General features: G+C 41.1%; 1 protein-coding gene across 2 annotated transcripts in view; it reads left to right on the top strand.

Annotated features, from left to right (window-relative positions):
- The first annotated feature begins 14504 nt into the window (after positions 1–14504).
- Positions 14505–23157, top strand: part of STK24 (serine/threonine kinase 24) — a 55324-nt gene continuing 46671 nt past the window's right edge. For both annotated transcript variants that reach the window (XM_017821065.1, XM_017821064.1), the window contains exon 1: positions 14505–14821. In XM_017821065.1, coding sequence (XP_017676554.1) covers positions 14780–14821 — 42 coding nt within the window. In that variant the 5' untranslated portion in view covers positions 14505–14779. The remainder of the gene's footprint in view (positions 14822–23157) is intronic.

Raw genomic sequence — 23157 nt, 5'->3', positions numbered from 1 at the left:
CAGGGAATTTAACAGTGCTCTGACTGTGTATGGAGGAGAGGAGAGGAAGATGAGAAAAACACAGGACCTGTGTTTTTCAGAGAGTAGCTATGTGCTTACCTGAACAATAGAATCATTAAGGTTGGAAAAGACCTGTGAGATTGTCAAGTCCAACCACTTACTAATAAAACCATGTCCCCTGAACCACATTGTGGTCCACTCATTTTTTGAATACTTCCACGGATGATGACTTCACCACCTCCCTGGGCAGCCTGCTCCAATGCTTAACCACTCTTGTAGTGAAGAAAATTTTCTTAGTATCCAATCTAAACCTCCCCTGACACAACTTGAGGCCATTTCCTCTCATCCTAGCACTAGCTCCCTGGGAGAAGAGGCTCACCCCCACCTTGCTACATCCTCCTTTGTAGAAAGGAATAAGGTTTCCCCCATGCCTCATTTTCTCTAGGCTAAACAACCTCAGCCACTCCTCATAGAACCTGTGCTCCAGCTCCTTCTCCAGTTCTGTTACCCTTCTCTGAACACACTCTAGCACCTCAGTGTCTGCCTTGTAGTGAGGGGCCCAAAACTGGACACAGGATTTGAGGTGTAACCTCACCAGGGCTGAGTACAGGGGAACAATTGCAGCTCTGGTCCTTCTGGCCACTTCTGATACAGGCCAGGATGCCATTGGCCTTCTTGCCCATTGGCACACTGCTGGCTCATGTTTGGTTGACTACCGATCAGCACCCCCAGGTCCCTTTCACCGGGCAGCTTTACAGCTATTCTTCCCCCAGCCTGTAGCACTGCATGGACTTGTTGTGACCCAAGTGCAGGACCCAGTACTTGGCCTTGTTGAACCTCATACCACTGTCCTTGCCTCATCGATCCAGCCTGTCGAGATCCCAGCAGATCAACACTCCTGCCCAGCTTGGTATTGTCTGCAAAGTGACTGAAGGTTCATTCAATCCCCATGGCCACATCATCAGTAAAGATATTGAACAGGGCTGGCCCAAATACTGAGCCCTGGGGAAAACTACTAGTGACCAGTCACCAGCTGAATGTAACTCCATTCACCACCACTCTCTGGAGCTGGCCATGCAGCCAGTTTTTAACCCAGCAAAGAGTGCATCTGTCCAAGTCATGGGCTGCCAGCTTTTCCCAGAGAATAGTATGGGAGATAGTGTCAAAGGCTTTACTGAATACTAGGTAGACTACATCCATAGCCTTTCACTTATCCACTAGGTGGGTCACCTTGTTATCGAAGGAAATCAAGTTGTCTTTCATAAACCCATGCTGGCTGGGCCTGATCCCCTGCACATGCTATGTAATCACACTCAAGGCAATCTGTTCTATAACCTTCCTCATCACTGAGGTCAGGCTGACAGGTTCCCAGAATCCTCCTTCCTACCCTTTTTGCAAGAGGGTGTCACACTGACTAGCCAGCATCTACCTCCTTTATAGTGACATACCGAACACTGGTGATCTTAAGTAGTGTTACAACTGTCATTGACTGCATCCTAAAGGAATCCTAGTTATTGCAGAAGACAATCAGATAGGTTTGACTTTGCCGCATGTATATTGGGAATGAAAACCTGGCTTTCCCTGCAATGCCAAAATAGGCGTAAGACCTTCTGAAACATGCATAAGGAGACTATCTGCAGTGAAAGTGGCTCTGTCTCCGTAACACTATTGCTGTATTTTGGAGGCGAGGGGGAATTAAAATTTGAAACTGTGGAAGCTGCATAACTAAATAAAATAATTAACAAAAATTATGCAAGAGCTAAGTATGAAAGAGTGAGGCACTTTTACAGCAATCGCTCTCAAACTGCTGTTGCAACCCTGTGTTTGATCTGCTTCTGCTGTTACTGGCAAATAAAACCCTCATGAGATTAAGATGAAATCTCAGATGTCTGCTCATGTGAAATTGTATTTGTCCTCCTCCTCTGAGATTCAGTGGACTGCAATGTATGTCCCTGTCAGAGCTTCTTTCCAACATAGCCCACAGAGGGCTTTTTTTACTCTAAATTGAACATGCAGTCCTTTCCCAGCTGGGAAAAATACTTTATTCAAACCTCATAAACTTAAACAAAATAATATCAGTGCTCCTGAAGCTGTGCTATGCTTCCTTGGTAATAAAAATTGGAAATGTTTTCTACTTAGATGGGGGTCCTATTTCCTAAAGGTCTTATCTTACAAACAATATTTCAAGTAAAGGTTAGTTCAATTGATGCAGCTCCTTCAGGCTGGTCCTTGAGTTCAACACTCAAGGAGTTGAGATTAGTTCTGTAACTGCCTAAGTGAATTAATGATATTAAATCCTTTTTTACTGAAATCTGATCCCAAACATGAGAGGGTAGGAGCAGAACAGTGCTACGTGAGTTTAATGTGGTTATAGCAGTGGATGTCCCATGCTGGCAGGGCCTGGTGAATGCTGAACCTGGAGAGGGAGACTGCTCTTAAGAAACTGAGCGTGGAAATTGAGGAGGATGGGAAGAGAACCTCCTGGGCCTCTATATTTGCCCCTGCTGTTCTGCAGCAAGCAGGAATATGAGACTAATGGTCATGATACTCTTCTGCAGCAGAGCAAGATGTTACCCTCACAGACCATCTCCTCCCCCTGTTTTGGACCAGGCTGCAGTCACTCACCACCACATTCCTGATTGAGTTATGGAAACCCAAGCTGGGCTTTGGCAATTTTTGTTTGGTTGCTTTTTGGGTTTAGCTCTTTACTGCATGCATTCATTGCAAGTGTGACTCATCATTTCTCCACTACATCAGTTTCAGAGCAGGTGGCTGCCCCAGGACCCATAGCACATAAGTGATGACCTCGCTCCCTCCCCTGACTTGCTGCCACCTGGTTGTGGGAGGCAGACTCAAGGTGCTGTTCTGTGCCACCTATTTCCAGCTCAAGCAGCTTGGCAAAACCAAGAGGAAACACAAAAGCCCAGAGCCATCTCCCATCTGCCTCAAGGCAGCTTATAGAACAGGATGGATATATTTGCTTTGCCCAAATCAGGCTTTTTGAAGCAAAACGCCAGTCTGTGACTACAGCTTCTAGGTAATATTAATAAATATAAAATACAACTACACTCTCCTACCTTTATTCAACCTTTATTTTTGCCAACTCTAGGGCCTTGCTTAGGAAAATCTTCTTTAAGGAAGGTCCCGGGACCTCATTTCCCACCACCAGGTGGCAGAAAAACATACTATAGAGTCAGGGAAATAGAGGGGATACACTCCCAGGACCCCTCCCTGCATCATAAACTTAATCACTTTTTGCTAGCATTTATCACAAGCTTCGGATTATCCTATGAAAATACCCAACTCAGAACCGTATCATATCAGATGCATGGATCAGTACTGCTTTTGGAGACCACAGGGCTGCTTCATGTTTAGAAAAATAAAAATGTGTGGATGGATTTAAGCAAGAGAGAGTCTCTGACAGCACTGGTGGAAATCACCTCTCTTAAAAGCTTTTGAAAACTTATTAGAATTGACAAAATCCCACGTGGTGTTATTAAAAGAGGCTTTGATATTGAAGAATAGTAAAGAATAAGAGTAAAGCTGACTGTGCTGCAGCACCCAACGTTCTTACTCTAAAAGATGCTAAAATCGCTGGCTACAACTTCAGGTTATGCTTAATCCATTTTCACCTGTAGGATTTAAACCCCAGGTGTAAACCCCTGCCCTAAGAAGCAAAGCCACAAGCAGGTTTGAGTGTTTTCGTAACTGTGCAAAATGTCAGACAAAGCAGAACCGGCTCCTGTGGGCACAGCAGACTCATCCACAGAGAAGACAACACCATATCTATACAGGGATGTATAGACACTTCAGCAAAAGATTAATTTTAAGTGGATACAGAATTTGGGCTGAATTGGACTGCACTTGGTCCTGACAGATTAAGCATGCACTGATTTCAGACTCCTGACTCCTGAGTGACTCCCAAACTGTTAATCTCTTTTACAATCACTTAACTCAGCCACTATCTCTAAAAATAAAGCCACAATCAATGCATTTGATAGGGGCCTCAGCTCTCTGAGATGGCTCTTCGTGAGATACAGTCCATTAAGGGGGTTTACTGGAAGAGCAGATCATTCCTGAATGACATTCAGTTTTAGACATCTCCTAATCACTGCACTTTTCATTCTGACATCTTCTGCAATGTATACAGATGTAGCCTTTAGAGCTATCCTGCAAACTTTAGAGTCAAACTTCGACATGCATAGAAAAGAGCTTTGTGTATGGGGCCTATAGTCCTTGGGAGGGCAACAAGGAACCTCCATAGCCCGTGTGGCCACGGATGCTGCTGCTGCAAGGGCTGAGAGGGTTGTGATCAGGGTCTGGATGGACCCCCAGGCAACTAGTCTTGAGGAGATCTTCAAAGAGAAGGGATTTGCAGTGAATTGTGACTTGGATGGGAGAACTTTGGGAAGCAGGACTGCTAGGAGAAGAGATTTTGGGCTCGCATGCTGAAATAGTTCGGGAAGGGCTCATATGAAAGAGTTTGGGATACTAGATGGAAAAGCTTTGGGACAGGAGAATCTAGGAAAGTCACTGGATGGCAGCTCCTGAGGCACTTATAACCAGATCTTCAGGTTGGGGTCAAGGGCCTGTGTGCAAGGACTGCTGGATCTGTTCCTCCCTGCTCTGTCCTGCACTGTGTCTGCCCTATAAAAAACAGAGGAAACTTCAGCTCAGGATTGCTGTAGGGGAGAGGTGTGGTTTCTAGCTCAGATTAAGTTAATATGAAATGATGCCAGTATTGAAGAAGGAGGTGGTTGCTGGGAGAGGTGGACTTTGAGCAGCTAAAACCCCTAATGATGCTACACCCTCATCCTCACGCGGACTTCTCGGGAAGGCTGGAATTTAATCTTAAAGGTGAACTGAAATGCTTTAAAAATAATCTTTGCAGAAGTTGGTTAAATGCTCAAATAATTAAATACAAACACTTTATATGTATAAAAATCACAGATATGCATATTTTTAAAGTATTTCTTTCTTTGTTTAATAGCCAGAACATAATAACTACATGGTCTTGCATTTCTGCTGGAAGAATGATATAAAAACACATGGTAAATCCTTGAGATATAATAAGGAAGAGGTTAGAATTTTTTATTTTAATAAATACAAATAAATCCAAGCATAAGACTGCACTACATTCTTTGAGAAAAGTGCTCATGGAAATACGTCAGTGTCAGTCTCTATACAACTGAAAAGGAAGATGTGCCCTTGACTGAGGAGCCTATGTACTACCTGCAAACAGCAGAAATCAAGAGTCCAGTGAAGTCGATGAGAATCTTTGCACTGTTATCAGTATGCTTTGCCTGAGCCCCCCAGCGCACACATCACCTTATATACATATGATTCTGTCTCTCCCTCTATCTATCTCTCTCTCATATGAAAAAAATAATGATCAATAATACCTGATCCAGGCAGGTGGTGAGTTGGCACTGGAGAGCTTCTCAAGAGAAGGGCAGGGAGGCTCATGATTTGCACCAGGGGAGTTTGGGAAGCAGGTGCAGTTGGGGGCGGGATATATTCCAGGTGCAAGAGGCAGAATGAGTGGAGCTGGGAACAGATGTGTGACACAATTGCAGTATCCAGATAAGAAACTAGAACTCAATCCAGGAAAAACAAACTAAGTGAGTTCTGCACACTGAGTGTAGCAGAAATTTGCATTTAACACAAGTAAGTCTGTATACAAAGTGTCTAGCAGGGTTATCTCTGCATTTCTTCCTGATGATAATTCTTGGTAGCAGCTTCAGGGACTTATCTGTGTATTCCTCACCTAAGCCTCAACAGAAAATAAATGTAGATTTGTGGCCTTCTGCAGTTCCCTGTGATCATTTCTACAGGAAGTTGTGGTGCTGAGGCAAATCCCTCTGCTATCAGGAGACAGTGGGATGGGAAGACTGTGCAGCTCTGCTACTCCATTGCAGTGTTAATATAGGCCTACAACTCTGTACATTTGCCTCTGTGCCGGCAAGAACAGCAGTGCTGATGTGGAGCAGCAAAATCTGCTCTTCTTTGCAAGTAAAAGCATCGGATACCCACTGCCTCAGTTGGAAGAAGAGATATGCTCAGTCTAAAATCCCTGGGAAGTCTGCTCTCATGAAAAAGACAGGAGGAAAACTGAGCTGGCAACCGTAGATGCCAAGGGAGCGTGAGCCTTTGGGATCTTGCCAAAGGTCTGGTGCAAGTAGGAGGTTGCAGCTGATTTTTGTGAATGAGAGGAGGTCTGCAGAAGGAGGTGGAAGATGGCTGGAGTGTGTCAGAGCACCAAGAGCAGAACAGGAACTTACTGGGTAATTAGTTTTAGAAGGTTCTGGGATGGGAATGATGGGTAGAGTAGGAAGGCACATGCATAGGACCTGTATTTTTGTGGGGGCAGAGTTATTACAGGCTGTAGCTGTCCCATGCACATACCTAGTGGGGATGATGGCAGGTTCCAATGCTAGAAAACAGCTTACAGCCTGTTATTTATTTTTCCAATACAAACCCTCCCAAAATAACGAGCTCACTTTTTGGGGGGTATCTGTGATTTCTGGCTTTTCCCTTTTGGGTGTTAAATTTGGGGACTGTGAAGGCTACAGGCTGAGGGCTCTGATTACCCAGCAAAGAGGTTTAGTGTCAGTAAACTCACCCCTTCACTGTTTGCTTCCGTACATGCTCCGCAAAGACTGACTGGTATGGATACACAGCTCTGGGCTTAAACTACGGGCGGGACCATTAATTCCTGCAAGCTGAGAAGGTGATTTTGTGGTATGACATAGCTGGAGCCATCATCCCACTCCATAAAGGACATTCTGGATGGAGTTTCACCTTCTATCTCATCTGAGCTAACTGTGGGCTACCAGTGAATGGGATGTGTTGGCCTCCCTCCCCCCCTCACACATGGTGTCTCTCCTGTGTGACATCCAGAGACTGGTGCCACAGGAGGCTAATCCAGCAGGATATGGATGCATTTCCCATGGGATCAGTGAACTGATCCAAATCTGCAAGCGGGCATGTGATTGCTAATGCAAGGACTGGGGCCAGGGCTGGGAGAAAGAAAGAGTGGGATCAGCACTTTGGCAGCAGACTGCGGTTAAGTTGGATTAAGTACAGCATGAAGCTGTACTCTAAAAAACCCATCACATCACAATCATTTTCATCTGGTACCAACCCCCCAGACTGACAACTGATACATGCAGGAATTCATATGTTTATTTATTCAACAGATTAATACAATACACTTCTGCCAACACAAGATTTTACAGGTAGCTGCTGGTATACCATGAGATTAATGAAGGGTAAAATGGGATAATTCCTGAATTAAAATAGTGAAATAGTCCAGTCAATTGTAAGACCACTGCTTATCAGTTATCAATGAGATACAATGCAACTTTTTCTGCTGAGACAACTGTAGTCTGCAAGCAAACATTTTAGATCTGTGATGACAAGGACAGTCTAGGGAAGGTGTCTTAGCGTGATTACAGGGTCAAAGAATCACAGAATAGTTTGGGCTGGAAGGGACCTTTAAAGGTCATTTAGTCCAACCCCCCTGTAATGTTCAGGGATATCTTCATCTATAGCAGGTTGCTCAGAGACCCATTCAGTCTGACCTTTAATGTTTCCAGGGATGGGGCATCCACCACCTCTCTGGGCAACCTGTTCCAGTGTTTTATAACCCTCATTGTCAAAACTTCTTCCTTCTACCTAATCTAAATTGACTCTCTTTTAGTTTAAAACCATTAAGGATCACTCTTAATGGATCCATTTAGTCCGGAGATTTTGCTAGTCTGCTGTATACATAGACATTAATCTGAGATAAGAACTGATGTGTCCATTATAAAATGTGAAATGTGAGAAGAAGATAGAGTAGGTATGTTTTCGACCATTTGCATATGTTTGGTTTGTGTGACAAAGGGCTAAGAGAAAGGCTTATAAAAAGCAAGATATAATGCAATGATGCTCTTCAGGGGCAGAGGCACAGGGCAGTATAATCAATCTCATGTTTCTTAATGAGCTCTAGGTTCCCACCTAATTTTAATTGTCTGCCTGGAATACTAAAATACTTTCAGGCACTTATATTCTGCTCATTATTAATAAAGAGCAGGATGTTTCTTCCATTTCCTGCCTCATCCTGTCTTATCCATTATGATTCTCTGTACTATGAGAAAGTGAATTTTCTTCTATTAATAAGAATCTCAAAACTCTGCAATTTTTTATGAATGATATGAAGAACATCACTCAGGAGGAGAATTATATATGGAACAGCATGTTTTATACAATCATAAAAAATACTGGGTTTTTCTTTGGGAAACATAATTTAATAACCATTTTTTTCCCCCTTCAGCATTCACAAGACCTAAAGTAGAATGCCCTTATTTGAACTTCCAACTCTGCTTCTATAATTGGCAAAACTATTTTCTAAGAAGTGGCTTGCTGAACCAGAATGTAAATGCACAGGCAAATCTAGGTGTGGAAGGCAATCTGTGTGCTTTTGAAGCTACATAAGCTTCCTCTGCTGGAAGAAATACATGGCTGCAGGGTTACCCATGGCATCTCGAGAGGAAGAAAGGCTCCATCACACATTTTGTAGAAGGGACATACTTTTCCACCAAAAATTAAAATTTTCAAATTTTGATGGAAACAGAGAAAACCCCCGATGTTTTGTGGTGTATGATTGCTGCATAGTTTGGAAGCACACTGGAAACTAATCTTGTGGAGCAAACACACCTACAGGCAGGAGAAACATCAGTCCTGGACAACAGGTGGATATTTTTTGTTATTAACAGGGAAATGTGCATTTCTCCTTCAGCACAGTAGAAGAATGTTAGAATATGGGTGTTGTAAATATCCTTAAGGTGGCCTTATAGAAAAGCAGCTTTCTGGGCTAACTTTATAATCACGAAATAGCTAAATCAGTGAATTAACACCCACAGATATAATCAAAGTTCAGTTCTGCACACTAAATCATCTTGACTACAGGTTCTCTTTTCAGATCAATGCCTAATCCTTTCTGCTTTCCTTCCTGAGAGGTCTGCTCAAACAGGGATGAAGCAAGGAACTGGACAAGAGAAGGAAATAATTTTATTTCTAAAGAAAAATATATTTAATGCTAAAAAGAATTTCCAAAGAACTGCTAGTGGGTGTAAATTCGTGTTTCTGAAGGCAGTTTTGGATTAGGACCTCATAAACAGTCTCAAGCTGTACTCGTTTAGGCAGACCATTTTAAATCTTGACTTTAAAATTCTTGATGGAGTTCAGCGAGAGAGCTGTACAGCTGGTGAGCCATTTATGAAATGCAAGAAGAAAGATATGGAGGGCAGCCTGGGAAATAAGCACCTTATATCTTGTGCAGCTGTAGGGGAGAAGTGAGGACGAGCCTGTATAGGGACTCTGTTACCTAGTTGGTCTCCCAGGAGGGTCAAGGCTGCTCAGAGCTGTTGCTGGCTAACCTCCATATGCTGTTCCTGCAGAAGCTGACTCCTCGGGCGTGTGAGGCTCAACCATCCACTTCTGCATAGCTTACTAGCAGTCCATATACCGAGTCTTGTAGCTTACAAATTTTAGTGCAGTGTGCCCTACCAACCCTCTGTCACCGAAAAAATCCCTTCAGCCACTTCCCATTTAACTAAGGCTGAATTAGAAGCCAAATGTGCTAGACACACAGCATTCCTACCCATTCTCCAACTCAGAAATGGCCAAACAGTTTTGTTTCTGAACTGTAGATAAATAAACCCTTAGCATGCAAATATATATTAAAGTTAAAAAAAGTTTCCAACTAGTAATGTGCTAATTCAGCTATAATTATGATATTGACTCAATAATGTGAGGGTTTAATCCTGTCCTCATCTAAGCCAAAAGAGCAGATTCTGATGGCTTATTTCTTCTTATTCAGAGATATTATTTCCCTGATGTCAATATAAAGCCACATGAAAAGTTTTTATGGCTATATGGGTAGGCTATTTGATTATTTCACTATTCAGACACTATACATGGAGCTTAAAGCCTGATTTTGTCTCTTTGATTTTCATTACTCTTTAGTGGGCTCTCCAGAGCCCTGTTATTTTTTTTCTTTTCTAGTACTTATTTATCAAAACTTTATACTCTTTTAAATTTGTCTTAGTAAAGACTATAGCTTGGTGTTGGGAAACTAGGAAAACATATTGCTGTTATACAAACAATTTTCCCATGAATTTGTTGAAATTTTTGTCCCCTCTCCCCCAGATCTCATGACAATGAGCTCCATTATTCATTTATGTTGTTACCTGCTTTACTCTATTTTAAAGTTTCTGTCTGATAGCTCTTGTTATGAGGAAACATGTACAGTCACTCCAGTTTTCTCCAGGCCATTCATGAGGTAACAGAACTCTACTACACACATAGAAAGTCTTTTTCTTAAGCTGAGTTGTCGTAGTGTATTTAATTATTCATCGAGATATTTTTCTGAATATTTGGTCTGTATTCTGCCCTTTCTGGTATTTTTTTCTATGCAACAGTATAATTTTGGAAATGGAAGTCACAGTCTGTAGGAGCAGCATAGATTTATAGTGAGGCATAACAATGCTGTCCCCCTTGTTTTTTATTCCTTTCCTAACAAATCCTAACATAGTTTTATCTTTTGACTGATTTGGAATCAGTGACAGCCAAGATTTCCTTCTTGATTAATAGGAACTTCAGTATGTAAAGTTAAGGTTTTTTTCCATATACTTTTCTTCATATACAGTTTTCAATGCTGAACACCTATCTGCTAGCGTGTCACTCAGCAGTCACTCACTCTGAGATTTTTCTGCAACTCCTTGGGTTTTGTTTTAGTTTCTTCCTCAGGATAGTTGGCAATATGAGACTATTTTGCCATTTCTCTTTAGCCTCTTTTCTAGGTCATTCCTGGATATCCTGAGCAAGATAGGTCCTAGACTGGTCCTGTGGCAGCCTACTGGTAACACCCTTCACTCTGAAATGTTTTTGGTTTTTTCTTTCCTATCATCATTTAGAGACCCATGTGAGGACCTCCCCTTTTACTTCAGGAACATTTAAATTCTTAAAGGTCCATTTGTGAAGAGCCTCGTTAATGTTGCTGTGCACTGTATGATACAGGCAAGTGTCATGCCTTTACAATATAAGTATTCAAAATGAAGTCTTACTGGTAATATTGAGAATTCAATTTTGTGTACATAGTCCATCAGACTATTAACAGGGTAATTAAAAAAAGGATAAGACTAGGAGCCTAATATATACAGTTAAGAGAAGAAATGACACTTTTTACAGTTTGTTAAAACAGTTTACTATAAGAAATTGTTGGGTCAAGAAATTGTAGAAATAGGAAGCAGGAAAGACAAAAGACAGTGGAGGATAAAGGTGGATAAGGAAGCAAGCAAAAATCTAGTAACAAGCTGAGCAGAGAACAGTCTGGTATGGTGATTCAGTTAATTGTTCTACAGCCCTCAGGCCAAAAACAAGCAGGATACCACTGCCATACAAGACGGACAAATGCAATCCTATTTGAATGGGAGTCCCACCTGTTATAGACCACAGTGCTTTTTCTGTAGTATAGATACTTATTTCAAGATATGACTAATTAATTATTTATTTATGGTACATTATAAATTCAAAAAGAGCCGAGTGCCTGGTGCACCTTTCTTCTTAGAAAACCCTAGTGGTCTGACATTGCTCATTTGAGAAGTTTTGATCTTTGTCAGTAAGGAAAATGTTTTTTCTTCAGATAGTTTATAAGCAGAAGTTCATAGTTGCTGCTTTTACGATTATGTAATTATATTTTTCTTCTGTAACCTTTTTCTTATATAACCAGCAAAGCAGAAAATCTCTGCATATTCAAAGCATCATGTCAAATTGAAATCAAACTAGTTATTGAGAAGTTGACACATAAAATAAATTGAACCTTTGAATGCTGGAAACATCTGGCTTCAAAAACATACAACAGGGAATCATTTAATGATAAGAACCGCTTGTTTTTGAAGTCTCAGTCATTGTATTGGAATGGTTCGGTAACATGTAATCACTCTATTTTTAATGAATATTTCCGCAAGGGTGGCCTTTCCTTAGAGGATAACATATAAAATCTTTTTTTTTTTTCTCAGAAAAGAGAAAAGAAACAGAAAAAGTTGAGAAAAGGAGAGGAAAGTTTGCAAGGCTTTTGCTATGTAGTCTGTGAGGACGTAGCTGAAATTTAGACTAAAAGATTAACATTTACAAAACAAAGAGCAAACAGACTATTTTACAATTACACTCAAAACTATTTGCTTAAAATTTCTACAAGTCCAAGTAGAAATTGGAAGTATATCAGAATATGTGGCACAGGATGAAATACAGAGCTGACAGAAATTATACGTTCTAATACATTGTTCTGACTTCATTAGAACTTGGACTGGTATCTGGTTTACAACATAGAGTTTTGAATCTGCTCCTTTGATTTCCTGCATTTAACAAGTAAATCTGCCCATACAGCTTATTCCATTGGCTCAAACTATGATTTTTCAGGCACAGTTTCTTATTGAACACATAACACAGAACTTCAAAACCTTGAGATGAAATAAATTTTTACTCAATGACAGCACACAAGCAAGAGAGAGACCTCACAGTGGCCCTAGCCCAGGAGCTTCCACGGTGGAAGTTATTTCAGAGCAGCATGGGAACTTTTCTATGCTTATGTGCCTTGAGCTAGAGAATTTACAACCTAAATGTAGAAAGGGAATTAACAAGACAAACCAGAAGCAACTCTAGCAAATCAAGTATTTGCTCCTTATGAAAATTATTTAAGTCCCAAAGAATATACTGACAGAAAATAATAGTTGTATACCTTTCATAATACAAAAGATAAAACTAACTTGTCTACCTTTTTTTGACTCTGCACTAAACGTGCAACTGCAGAAAAAGTAAAGCAGATGATAAAATCTGTATCATAATGACTATATAGAAAAGAGCAAGAATAAAGCTGCACAGGCAATAGTAAAACTGACATTTTCTCAGTGAGGATTTTTAATATCATGTGAAGGAGGGAAAGCTCAATGGTATTCATGGCACAAAGGACAAGGGTCATTTGTAGCCCACTGACTTTCTCCCTAGCAAGCAAGAAAAACTTACTGCAGTCAGTGGAACAACCACGGAGATACTAAAACTCTGGTTTTTTTAAAGAAAGAAGATTGCAAAAATGCTTTAGAAAACAATCTAAATAGAAAGCTTTGATACTGATTCTTATGACTGCTATTTGGCTTTTGACTGAGGTAAAACTCAAATGAAAGATTTTACATTTCTTAGAAAATGGCATACCAGTAAGAATATGTAGAAAGTATAATTTTTTGCATATTTCCTCTAGCTGAAACCCACAGAATTTAAAATCTATTCCACCATAAAGCAAACTATCACCTCCTTCATGAACAACTGAGAAACGAATTCCAATTGTTTGATTTTTTACACAATTTCTAGCTATCATCCTTTATGTTTTTCACTGTACTCAAGAGCTGGTATATTTAGTCTATTTTCTAATGTAAACAACCAATGTGTGTATGTGTGTGCATACATACTTGCCTGCATAAAGCTGTTAGCTAATTTTATTTGAATTATACTGAGGGATAGAAATCTTAGGAATATTTATGTGTGTACAAGCTTCAGGAAAACAAAATTGTGTAGCATTAACTCAGCCCACATTAGACAAGAAAGAATATCATAAATATAGGAAAAACTTCACTGGGACTTCCAATCATTTTTCAGCAAGACTATTTTGTATTTTAAAGTGTTTCTCTCAGCTAAGCTACTTGTACAAACTCTAGTGAATTATCTAGTGAAAAGTAATTAATGCTGCAGTAGATCATCACCTCATTTTTTAAAATCAGTTGAAAAGACAGTGACCTACACTGTCCTACAGATCCCAGACCCACCGGCTGACAGGTTTCAATAATTTTAATACTCATGTAACTCCCCAGCTTTACGCGGGAGGGGGTGCGGGGGGCTGGGAGGAAGGAGGGTAAAGGAGAGAATTGTAGGGCGTTCCATGGCACATTGGAAATCATGTGATGGAGCTCTTGAATTTCAGTTGTAATAAAGACGGGAAACGGAACATTGTCAGGTTCTCAAGGGGTCTGCCTGTGTCCAGGGCTTCCGTTGTGTGGGGGAGCCCTGACTGCTGACATGCTCTTGCTCCCGTTCAGGAGCTATTGTAGAAACGCGACTGTCATTCTGGTTTAGCGCTTTTGCAACTTCTGACAGGAAGTCAAGCGCTTCCTGAAACCGTAAACCTCGGGGGAGCGGTAGCGTTACCGTGACCTTCCTTGGAGCGCCTAGGCGGAGGGGAGGCAGGAAAACGACATGCCAGACCACGTCTAGGGTTTCTACCATCCCGATGCCGGCAGGGGAAAAGGGGGGACACGGGGCGGGACACGGGGCGGGACGGCGCGGGCAGGTAGCCGGGTAGAAGAGGCGGGACTGCCGCTGCGGCTCCTCCTCCTCCTCCCGCCTCAGGTTTGTCATCGTGTCGCTGGCACAGCCCGAAGGAGGAGGAGGAGGAGGAAGAGGAAGAAGAGGAGGAAGAGGAGGAAGAGGAGGAAGAGGAGGAAGAGGAGGAGGGATGAGAAAGCCGCCGCTGTTGCATCCGTGACGGGGGCCTAGAGAGCCCACGGTCGGGACTGCCCCTTTCCCACCGCCGCGAACCGGCGCTGCTCGCCTGGGGGAAGGGCCAGAAGGAGGAGGAGGAGGACGGCGGCGGCGCTGTGTGTGTGTGAGAGCGTGGAGATGAGCTCAGCTCTGTGCCCTGGAGCCGCCTGAGGAGACCCGGCTCCCTCCCTCCCTGCCCGCCGCCATGGCTCACTCCCCCGTGCAGGCGGGGCTGCCGGGGATGCAGGTAAGGACCTGCCCCAAGGGCCGGCACGAACACGCACCCTGGGCAGGGGTGGGTGCGAAGAGGGGGTTCCCAGCGATGGGGGGACAGGAAGAAAGCGCCTCTTGGCTGTGGCTCGGCCCTGTGGACTGGGCTGGGGGCTGAGTAGAGGGATGGAGACGGAACGTGCTGTCAGCGCTTGGCGTGATGCCCAGCGAGGTCCCTCCGCCCGGTGGATCCCTCCCTGCCTCCCTCCATCCCTGTCCTCAGCAGCCTCTGTGTCGCTGCAGGCGTGCAGAGCGGAGCGTGGTTTGTGTCCCCCTCCCCCCGGCCGGGATTTCTCCTCGGTGTTTTAACTCCTGAAGCGAACCGCGGCTCGGTGGGCGATTTTCAGCCCTGTTATTTTGCGGTAGATAGGGGAAGCACACATAAAACCAGTACGTAAGAGCAGGGCCTGGGAATGTTGACCTTCAGCGCATGCTGCAGTGCCCATCTCTGTGGTGCTGGGCTGAGGTGGGTGCTCGGGGATTGTGTTTGGCTCCTGTGTTTGACTGCAAGAGTTGGTTAGCTGCTTTTGTTATATGATGGAATTTGCTGGTTCTGTGTCGTAACTATATTTTTGAAAAAACTAGTGTGTTTTTCTGCTGACTGAGCTGGCTCCCCCCCCCGCCCTGTTTTTCTTGGTTTAAATGGAAACTGCTGCCAGCAAAACATTAAGGTCGTTATCATCTGTGTGTTGTTATACTAATGTTTCCCACATCTGATTAGAAACTTTCTGGCCCTAACCTCCAAAAGAACAACTTATGAATGACATGTTAGAGTTTTCCTTAATTTATCTCCTGGATTTGAAGTTTTTTTGCATCATTTGGTTTAAGTATTGATTTACCCTGGTTTGTTTTTCTGTGAGTCAAGATTCTAAGTCATGAATCTCTTTTCTTTGCATAACAGGAGGATTTGAATTTAAAATGTTACATGCTTAGGCATAGTTTGATTTATATGCTCAGGGATAGTACTGGATGCCATATAGAGTACGTAGGCCCACACTCTGAGCTGACTAATATTGCTCTGTAGGTCCTGCTGTTGAGTGTTCAAGTTCACCTTCCAAATATGAGAGTTTGCCAATTGCCAGAAACAGAGAAGTAAGGGTATCTTTATTTGGCTACAGTTAGGTTATTATTGGTGGGTTTGTTTGTTTTTTTTTTTTTTCTTTTGAGACATATTAGAACCAAGACAACTGTCTAGTTTGGAACAGAATCCATAATATTTTAGAATTAAAAAGTCAGATTTGTAGCTGCTCAGAAGCAAGCAGCATGTACTGCTGATGTGTGTCACTGCATGATCTCTCTAAGCACCTGTGTTTTTTATTGCCTTGATTTATTACTTAGTTTGTAGTACTGTTGGCTGTACTAAATGGGTAGATATTCAGGGTTTTTGTTAGTCCACATAATTTGTGAGTTTACTTCAAATCTTTTTATTCAGGACAGTGTTATTTTTCCATGATTTTTTTATTGTATTATTATGAGAGTTTCTCGTGTGAACTTCAACAGTGAAAAAACCCACCCAAACACTAAAGTAAAGACCTTCTGATAGGTAGAGACATAAAGTCTGTCAGTAATGTGAATACTGCTCACTGATTTTCTGTGACCAGTTGAAGATGTTTATATCCATTTGCATTCCAACAGAATAAATAGCAGTTTTATAGTGGTCTGTTTTCCATAGCTGATTCTCTTTGATTTTACTTGCAGATAAATGTTCAAAGAGTAAAGTTCATACAATGTGTGACATCTACTTAAATAAGACAAAAGTTTTGGTTTGTGACTTTTGATTATGTAGAAGATAGAGGAATAGAGCTTAGTTCTCTAGGTTATAATTAAATTGCCCAAATCACGGGACTATCTTTTCTTTTTCTGTAGTGTGATCCCTCCTCCCCACCTACCAGCTTCTGCAACAAACGGTGTAAGCAGTGTCAGTGACAAGTTATGCAGCTTTCTCTGACATTCTTTGCTGTACTTATACAAGAGAGCAGTCAGTATGCTAATGTGGACAGAGTAACTTCTTGGCCCTCAAAAAATCACTTGGAGGGACAACACTTTATTAATGCTGTTTGGCGTGAGCACAGTAGTGTGTAAATAGAGCAGAGAAATGAAGGATTAATATCTTTCTCTCTGAACAAGACATCTGATCAATGTTTGAAGAGTGATGCATAAAAAGCGAGTGGGTAGAGAGTGAGCCAAAGGAATGAAAAACTGTGGAGGAAATGTAGGATGGTGCTGGAAAGTTGTCAAACCTGAGATTTGCTGTCTGCTGCCAAGTGGGCATGTTGTAACCTGAATAAAAACAGAGTTGGGTTTTGACCTAAATTTCTATGTTGTGCAGGTTAAGTTTGAACTCAAGAGTTTTTGCTGTCATTGGTTTAAGGCCTTTGTGTAGAGATAAAGTTTGAGTGTGCAGTGTGAAGCTGCATGATTGCTAAACTGAGGATACGTTTCTTACTTCTTCATGCTTTATAGAAAGTGGCCTGACGAGAGTGCTTGTTTGTCTGTAAATGTGTGAGATTCCTGCAAGGCTGGCTTGGAATAAGTGTACATGACCTTGATTTTCAGACTGGCCTGCATTTCAAGACTGTGATAAGCTTTTATAGCTTCTTTGTGAAAGCTATATTTTAAATAATCAAGTATTGTGTTTATAAAATTATGGTAATAAATTCCTGGGGTGCTTTTAAAGTTCTATCATCTCTAAGACAAGCCTCTTCTGTGTGACAAACCCTTTTTTTATCTTTCTCCCTTTCGGTTTTTTTGGTAGCAATAACAGTGTTTATGCAGTAAGTTATTTTTATTCATTCTTCATTGTATTTTCAGTACAAGTGCTACAGGTTCTTCATGCAAAATATAAATAAGCATTGACATTCAAGCTGTCTTGCTTCAAGAATGTTAAAAGTTTAACTAAATTTAAGTAGGAACTTGACAAATGAACAGAAAAGAAAGGTTGTTAAGTGTAAAGACACCATTTCTGGCTCAGAAAGTGTCTGAAGTGTCAGTTTGCTGGAGATTGGAAGAGTGTTTTGTGAAATATGGCTATATACTTGTTCCCAGGATGTTCACTTTTGACTGCTCTAGGAGAAATATTTTGGCCTAGAGGATCCTTTGTTCTGATCTGACGTGACTGTTCTTTTGTACTTCCATACTGTAGGTATTACTGTCCTTCTTGTTATAACTCATTCTCCCTTTACAGTAAACTGTTTTAACTAATTCCTGTGTGAGCTCTGTGTTTGGGAATTACAGAATATTAGGTTGCTAAATCAAAGGCACTGGAAAGTCCACATAGCTTCTGCTGCTTTTCATTTGCAGCTTCTGGAGGAGAAGATTAGTTTTGGAGATTAGTTTTCCCAAATTTGATTTTTTTTCTTTTCTTTTTTTTTTTTTAAGCTTGTGCTCACTGTTACTGTTTAGATTATAGTTTGATAAATAGTTTGCACTAACTTAGAGCACTTAAATATTTGACAGATCCTTGGACTGTTGTGATCTTGGCTAATCAGTTTTAAAATATTCTGAGGATAGATGTCATGGTTCTGTGACATAATACAAGCTCACCCCTTGGGTGCCAGGGCACAAGAGTTCTAAACTGTGAAAATGAAGGGGGCATCTTCTCACTGTATAGTCAAAGGAAAGGCTGTGTCAGAGTATGCAATAGGTGTATGGAGCTGTTTGAGAGAAGTCAACTCTCGTTGACAGTGGAACTAATGATACTGGGAAGTCATGTATAACATCTTCTGCTGAATATGTGGATACTAAGCTTTTCCTCAAACATGCCCAAAATCTTGCTACTAAGCATGTGTGAAGGAGTGAGAGTTGGTTTCCTTTGGGCATTGTAGCAGGGAGAGTTCGTAAGGATGCCGAAATTGAAACCGAAACACCATTGAAAGCTCAAAAACCAATATTTATTACAAAGAAGTGGCCAAGTAAATGCGAATCCGATAGAAAGAGAAAAATGAGGGAAATAAGCCCTGAATACAACACCCTACTCGCTCAGGTGTCACGAGGTTATCTTACCAACTGCGAATGCCAAGAATCCTTTGTAGCAGCTGCATTCTCGGAGGGTCACCAGGCTCACACATAGCGAGTGTCCCCGCAGAAGGCAGCGTGGTCCTTTGTGTGAAGTGTGAGTCCCCCCCCAGAGCATGAGCCATCCGTTTATTATCCAATTAATTGGTGATGTCTACCTGGGCAGGTGTGGTCAGCACCGCCCAGCTAGAGGCCTTCAGTCCCTCCCAATGTTATGTAAGCAGTGCCCCTTCTGCGCACGCGTGTGTACTTTGGAATTCCCCCGTGCTTGCGCGCTATAACTCGGGGGATCTTTTCGAAATGAGTCTGGGGGCGTACTTCATCACCCTCCTCTTCACTTTCTCCTTCAAATGCCCTTGGAAGGCGATGAGCCGATAATAAGACACCAATTAATTGTAGTTTGTACAAAACTCTTCCTTCAAGGACGAAGTTCCCATTTATCAGTGCTTGTTTTCTCATAACTTGGCAGGAAAAAGATAGACTAAAAGTATCAACATCTAATTAAACCCTGGTACAGGCATACTACGAGTGACTTCTTGGTGTTGTGCTTTGCCTAAGTTCCTAGGAAGTCGTTGTTGCAGGGGCAAGCTTCAGTTTGGAAAATGAAGTTAAATCCTTGTGCCGTTAACAGACTGTACAGTTAAAATTACTGCAGTTCTATTTTATCAGTCTTTTAAGTCTCTTTGTTCTTTCTTTCTGTTGCCTTTGCAGGTACTTTTGTTTTAGGGGGAAAATAACTGATAATTAACTGTAAGGTATAGACTGCTATGTCTTTGGGGAACAGTTTGAGCTACTTAGTTTTTTTATGTTGACTTCATCACTTCCTGAATATCTGAAGCATTTATTAGGACAACTTTTTGGAATAAGGATTGACAATAGCGAATCCTTGTTTTTATGAATCTCAGTGTTTCCGCCATTCTGTGATTTTGATGCGATACACTTTAAACATGCTTTCCAGAATTCTGTTCAATTTCACAATTGTTCATATGGAGGTGAGGCGTGGTGTTCATGCAGAGGCAGAGGAGGTGAGGAAAGGTACTTCCAAAGGCTGAGCTTACGAAGTCTGGTTTTGGGTCTTTGTTCTGGTACCAGTCACATCCAAGGTGGTTGGTCATCCTTGTCAGTTAGTGCGTGACCAGTGTCAGCGTTCACCGTTTCTGTCTCACCATTAGTGTCAACAGCCTCTAAGTACAAGAACATATTTCCATCCTGCAGCCTTCCAGAATAGGTAAATAGATACTGCTTATGGCGACTGTGTCTTTCAGGTGCCCTTATAGACCAGTCAGGCCAGTCATATGCCATGACAAGTTTCTTGTACCAGTTTCATGTTTGAGTAAGATACCCTCTTAGTCAGCTGCCATTTTTGTTCCCCAGAGAGACAAAAGACTACTGATGTAGTGAAAACATTTAAATACCAGGCCTTGTGTTATGAGTGGTGTACAGGGCTCGATGTCAGCTTTTGCACGGTGGTATCTTTTGTGTTCCTGAAGTAGAAAATGGAAGTATGTATCTTGGCTGCATTTTTAAAATTTGCTTAAATTCTTTTCATGCCCCCTTTCTTGGGAAGGGGGATAGGGGATACACCAAGCACTGTGAACAAGGCATCTAATGTAAATTAATAGTAATATAAAATACTGCATTCATCCTATAATAATTTAGTCCCTGCTATACAAAAAAGATAGGCTGGAGAGGGTCCTGAGAAGGGCTACAAAGATGATCAAAAGCCTGACACATGGGAAAAGGCTGAGACAACTGTATTTGTTCAGCCTTGAGAAAGGAGCGCTGAGAGGAAATCTCATCAATGTGTTCTAGTATTGAAAGAGTGACTACAGAGAATATGGAAACCCTCTTTTTACAAGGAATCACATGAAATGATGAGAAGTAATGGGTACATGTTACCAATGGGAAGGTTCTGATTGGACAAGAGGAAAATTTTTCACAATTAGGGCTGTCAGCCATTGGAATAATCTTCTTGGGGAAATGATGGATACCCCAAGGCTGGACTCAAATTTTTAGATTTGCCTGGACAGGGTGCTGGACCATCTTGTCTAGACTGTGCTTTTGCCAAGAAATGTTGGACCAGGTGTTCCTTGAGGTCTCTTCCAACCTGGTATTCTATGATTGAATTTGATTTGCTTTTTGCTTTTGTGATGATTCACCTACTTGCATTTGTGGAGTACTATTTAATTAAGAAGTGTTCTGTATGGTCATTTGTGTGGATGCACCTATATAATCAAAACTTTTTTTACTTGTAAACTCTTCGTTAATTTGGGTACGTTTCCATGTATTTGTAGGCACCTGAGAATTAATAACAGACTGATTTGTGCAGCGGACATCGCACCCAGAAAATTCCCAGTTGACTGGGAATTTGGAAGGATGCTTTGGATATCTGTTCTATTAATAAAGAAGTTAATGTTTTATATTCTGAACCTCAGATAAATGCATCTTTCTTTAAAATAAGTAGAAAGAAGATTATACAAGTGCTGAGGAATACTTCTATGTTAGTCTAATTTTTGGCAACTTTTTTATTCCTGCTGGAAACATGCTTACAAACTGTTTCAGTTTAGGTAGAAATCAGAACAAAGGAGTTGAACTGTGTGACAAATGTGTTAGGCTGTAGTGATGCATGCTATATAGATGTTTTTGCCCTCATCTGTTTGTGACATCTAAAGTGATTGAGATGCCAAGTTTTACAGCTTTATTCTTTGCTTTCCCTCCCCACTGTTGCAACCCACAGAATTTATGGCAATTGTTCCTTTTTACTGATAATGAATGTATTGTTATTCTTAATTCTTATTTTTGGTATTTTTCATTTTTCCTAGAAAAAAGCAATTTCCTTATGGTAGTGAGTGTCTGAATTGCATAATTATAGTTATGGAGATGGAAAATGAGAAATATGGAATGTGTGTGAAGGAAAAAAAAGGAAAGAACAATCATGTGGTACTTTTGATAATTGACAAATTCTCAGTGAAACAGCTGGATCTCAGTTTTGCACCTAGTTATTAGAGATGAATGCTTTCATTCTAGTCTTTGTAGTTTTCATTTCATGTTTTGCTAATAAGTCTTCTTAAAAGAAAATAAAACTCAGTTGTTGCTGTTCATGATGATGTTCATAATGTTCATAACTATAAAATGACTATGCTAGTGCAGCTGATTTTACTTCATTATTGATAGATGAAACATAGTTCAAGTTTTATTCCAATTTTAAGGCTTGCTAAAAGTGTCTTTTTTTTCCTTCTTTACATAAAAGTCCCAGGTTATAAATCCAAATATTTATTATATCTTGTCTTTTTGAGTTAGTTAGCTGCTTTTTGGAAGTACAGGTGGGGCTTGATACAATGCAGTAAAGTTGAAGAATTTATTTTCTGTGTACTGTTTCTGTTTTATTTCAATTTCACACCAACTGCAGGAAATAATTTTGTATGTTGTATCAGTTATTCATATATGGGGTATATATATGGCTGAAAACAAAAACTTGTGAGCTTCAGAGAAAGCTAAATGCTGTGAGTAGCAAAATTTGAAACTTCTCCTTCCTGGAATTAGTCTTCTCTGAAATAAAACCATCTTACATTTGTGTTTTGGGGAGTTGGTATTTTTTTAGGTTTTTTTTTTTTTTTTTTTTGGTTGTGTGTTTGTTTATTTCCTGCCCCTGCTTTGGTAGCCCAGATTTGTGGGAGAGCTGCATGGTTTGAATTTGTGCCTTTTACCCAAATTTACAGTGTGTCTCCACTACTGCCACTCGTGCAGCTAACTCTGTGGGGATCCAAGGGAAAAGAAAAGCTGCATAATGCTAGTCTGTGTTGAGGTGAATAGGCTTTAGATGGTTTTTGAAAGATTGCAAGTGGAAAGCCTTTGCAGTTCTGCTTCTGAAATTGAGAGCTGTGTGACAAAGGATGACATCAACTCTGCCAGCTATTTACTTTAGCTTCTGATTTCTCTGGATAGTTGGGAAAATTGCCTGTATGAACTTGTCTGCTAGATTTCTGTTCTCTGGTCTGACCAGAGAATAAATTTAAAAGAAAGAAGTTATATGCAGCAATGGTGTCTCATTTCAAAAGAAATTATGTATTTGTGCAGTATATTTAGCACTAAAACTAATTCTTGGTGTGATAGGCGTAGTGTATCACAGAATAGATGAGATTGTAAGGGACCGCTGGAGCACATCTAGTCCACCTGCTCAAAGTAGAGTCAGCAGGTTGCTCAGGGCCACATCCAGCCTAGTTTTGAGTACCTCAGAGGATCAACAACCTGCCTGGACAGCCTTTTCTAGTGTTGGACTATCCTTACAGTAAGAAAGGT

The sequence above is a fragment of the Lepidothrix coronata genome, unplaced genomic scaffold (genome assembly GCF_001604755.1).
Source record: "Lepidothrix coronata isolate B3197 unplaced genomic scaffold, Lepidothrix_coronata-1.0 Scaffold88, whole genome shotgun sequence".
Classification (NCBI taxonomy): domain Eukaryota; kingdom Metazoa; phylum Chordata; class Aves; order Passeriformes; family Pipridae; genus Lepidothrix; species Lepidothrix coronata.
Note: the sequence above shows the minus strand (reverse complement) of the source record. Positions and strands in the feature narration are given on the sequence as shown.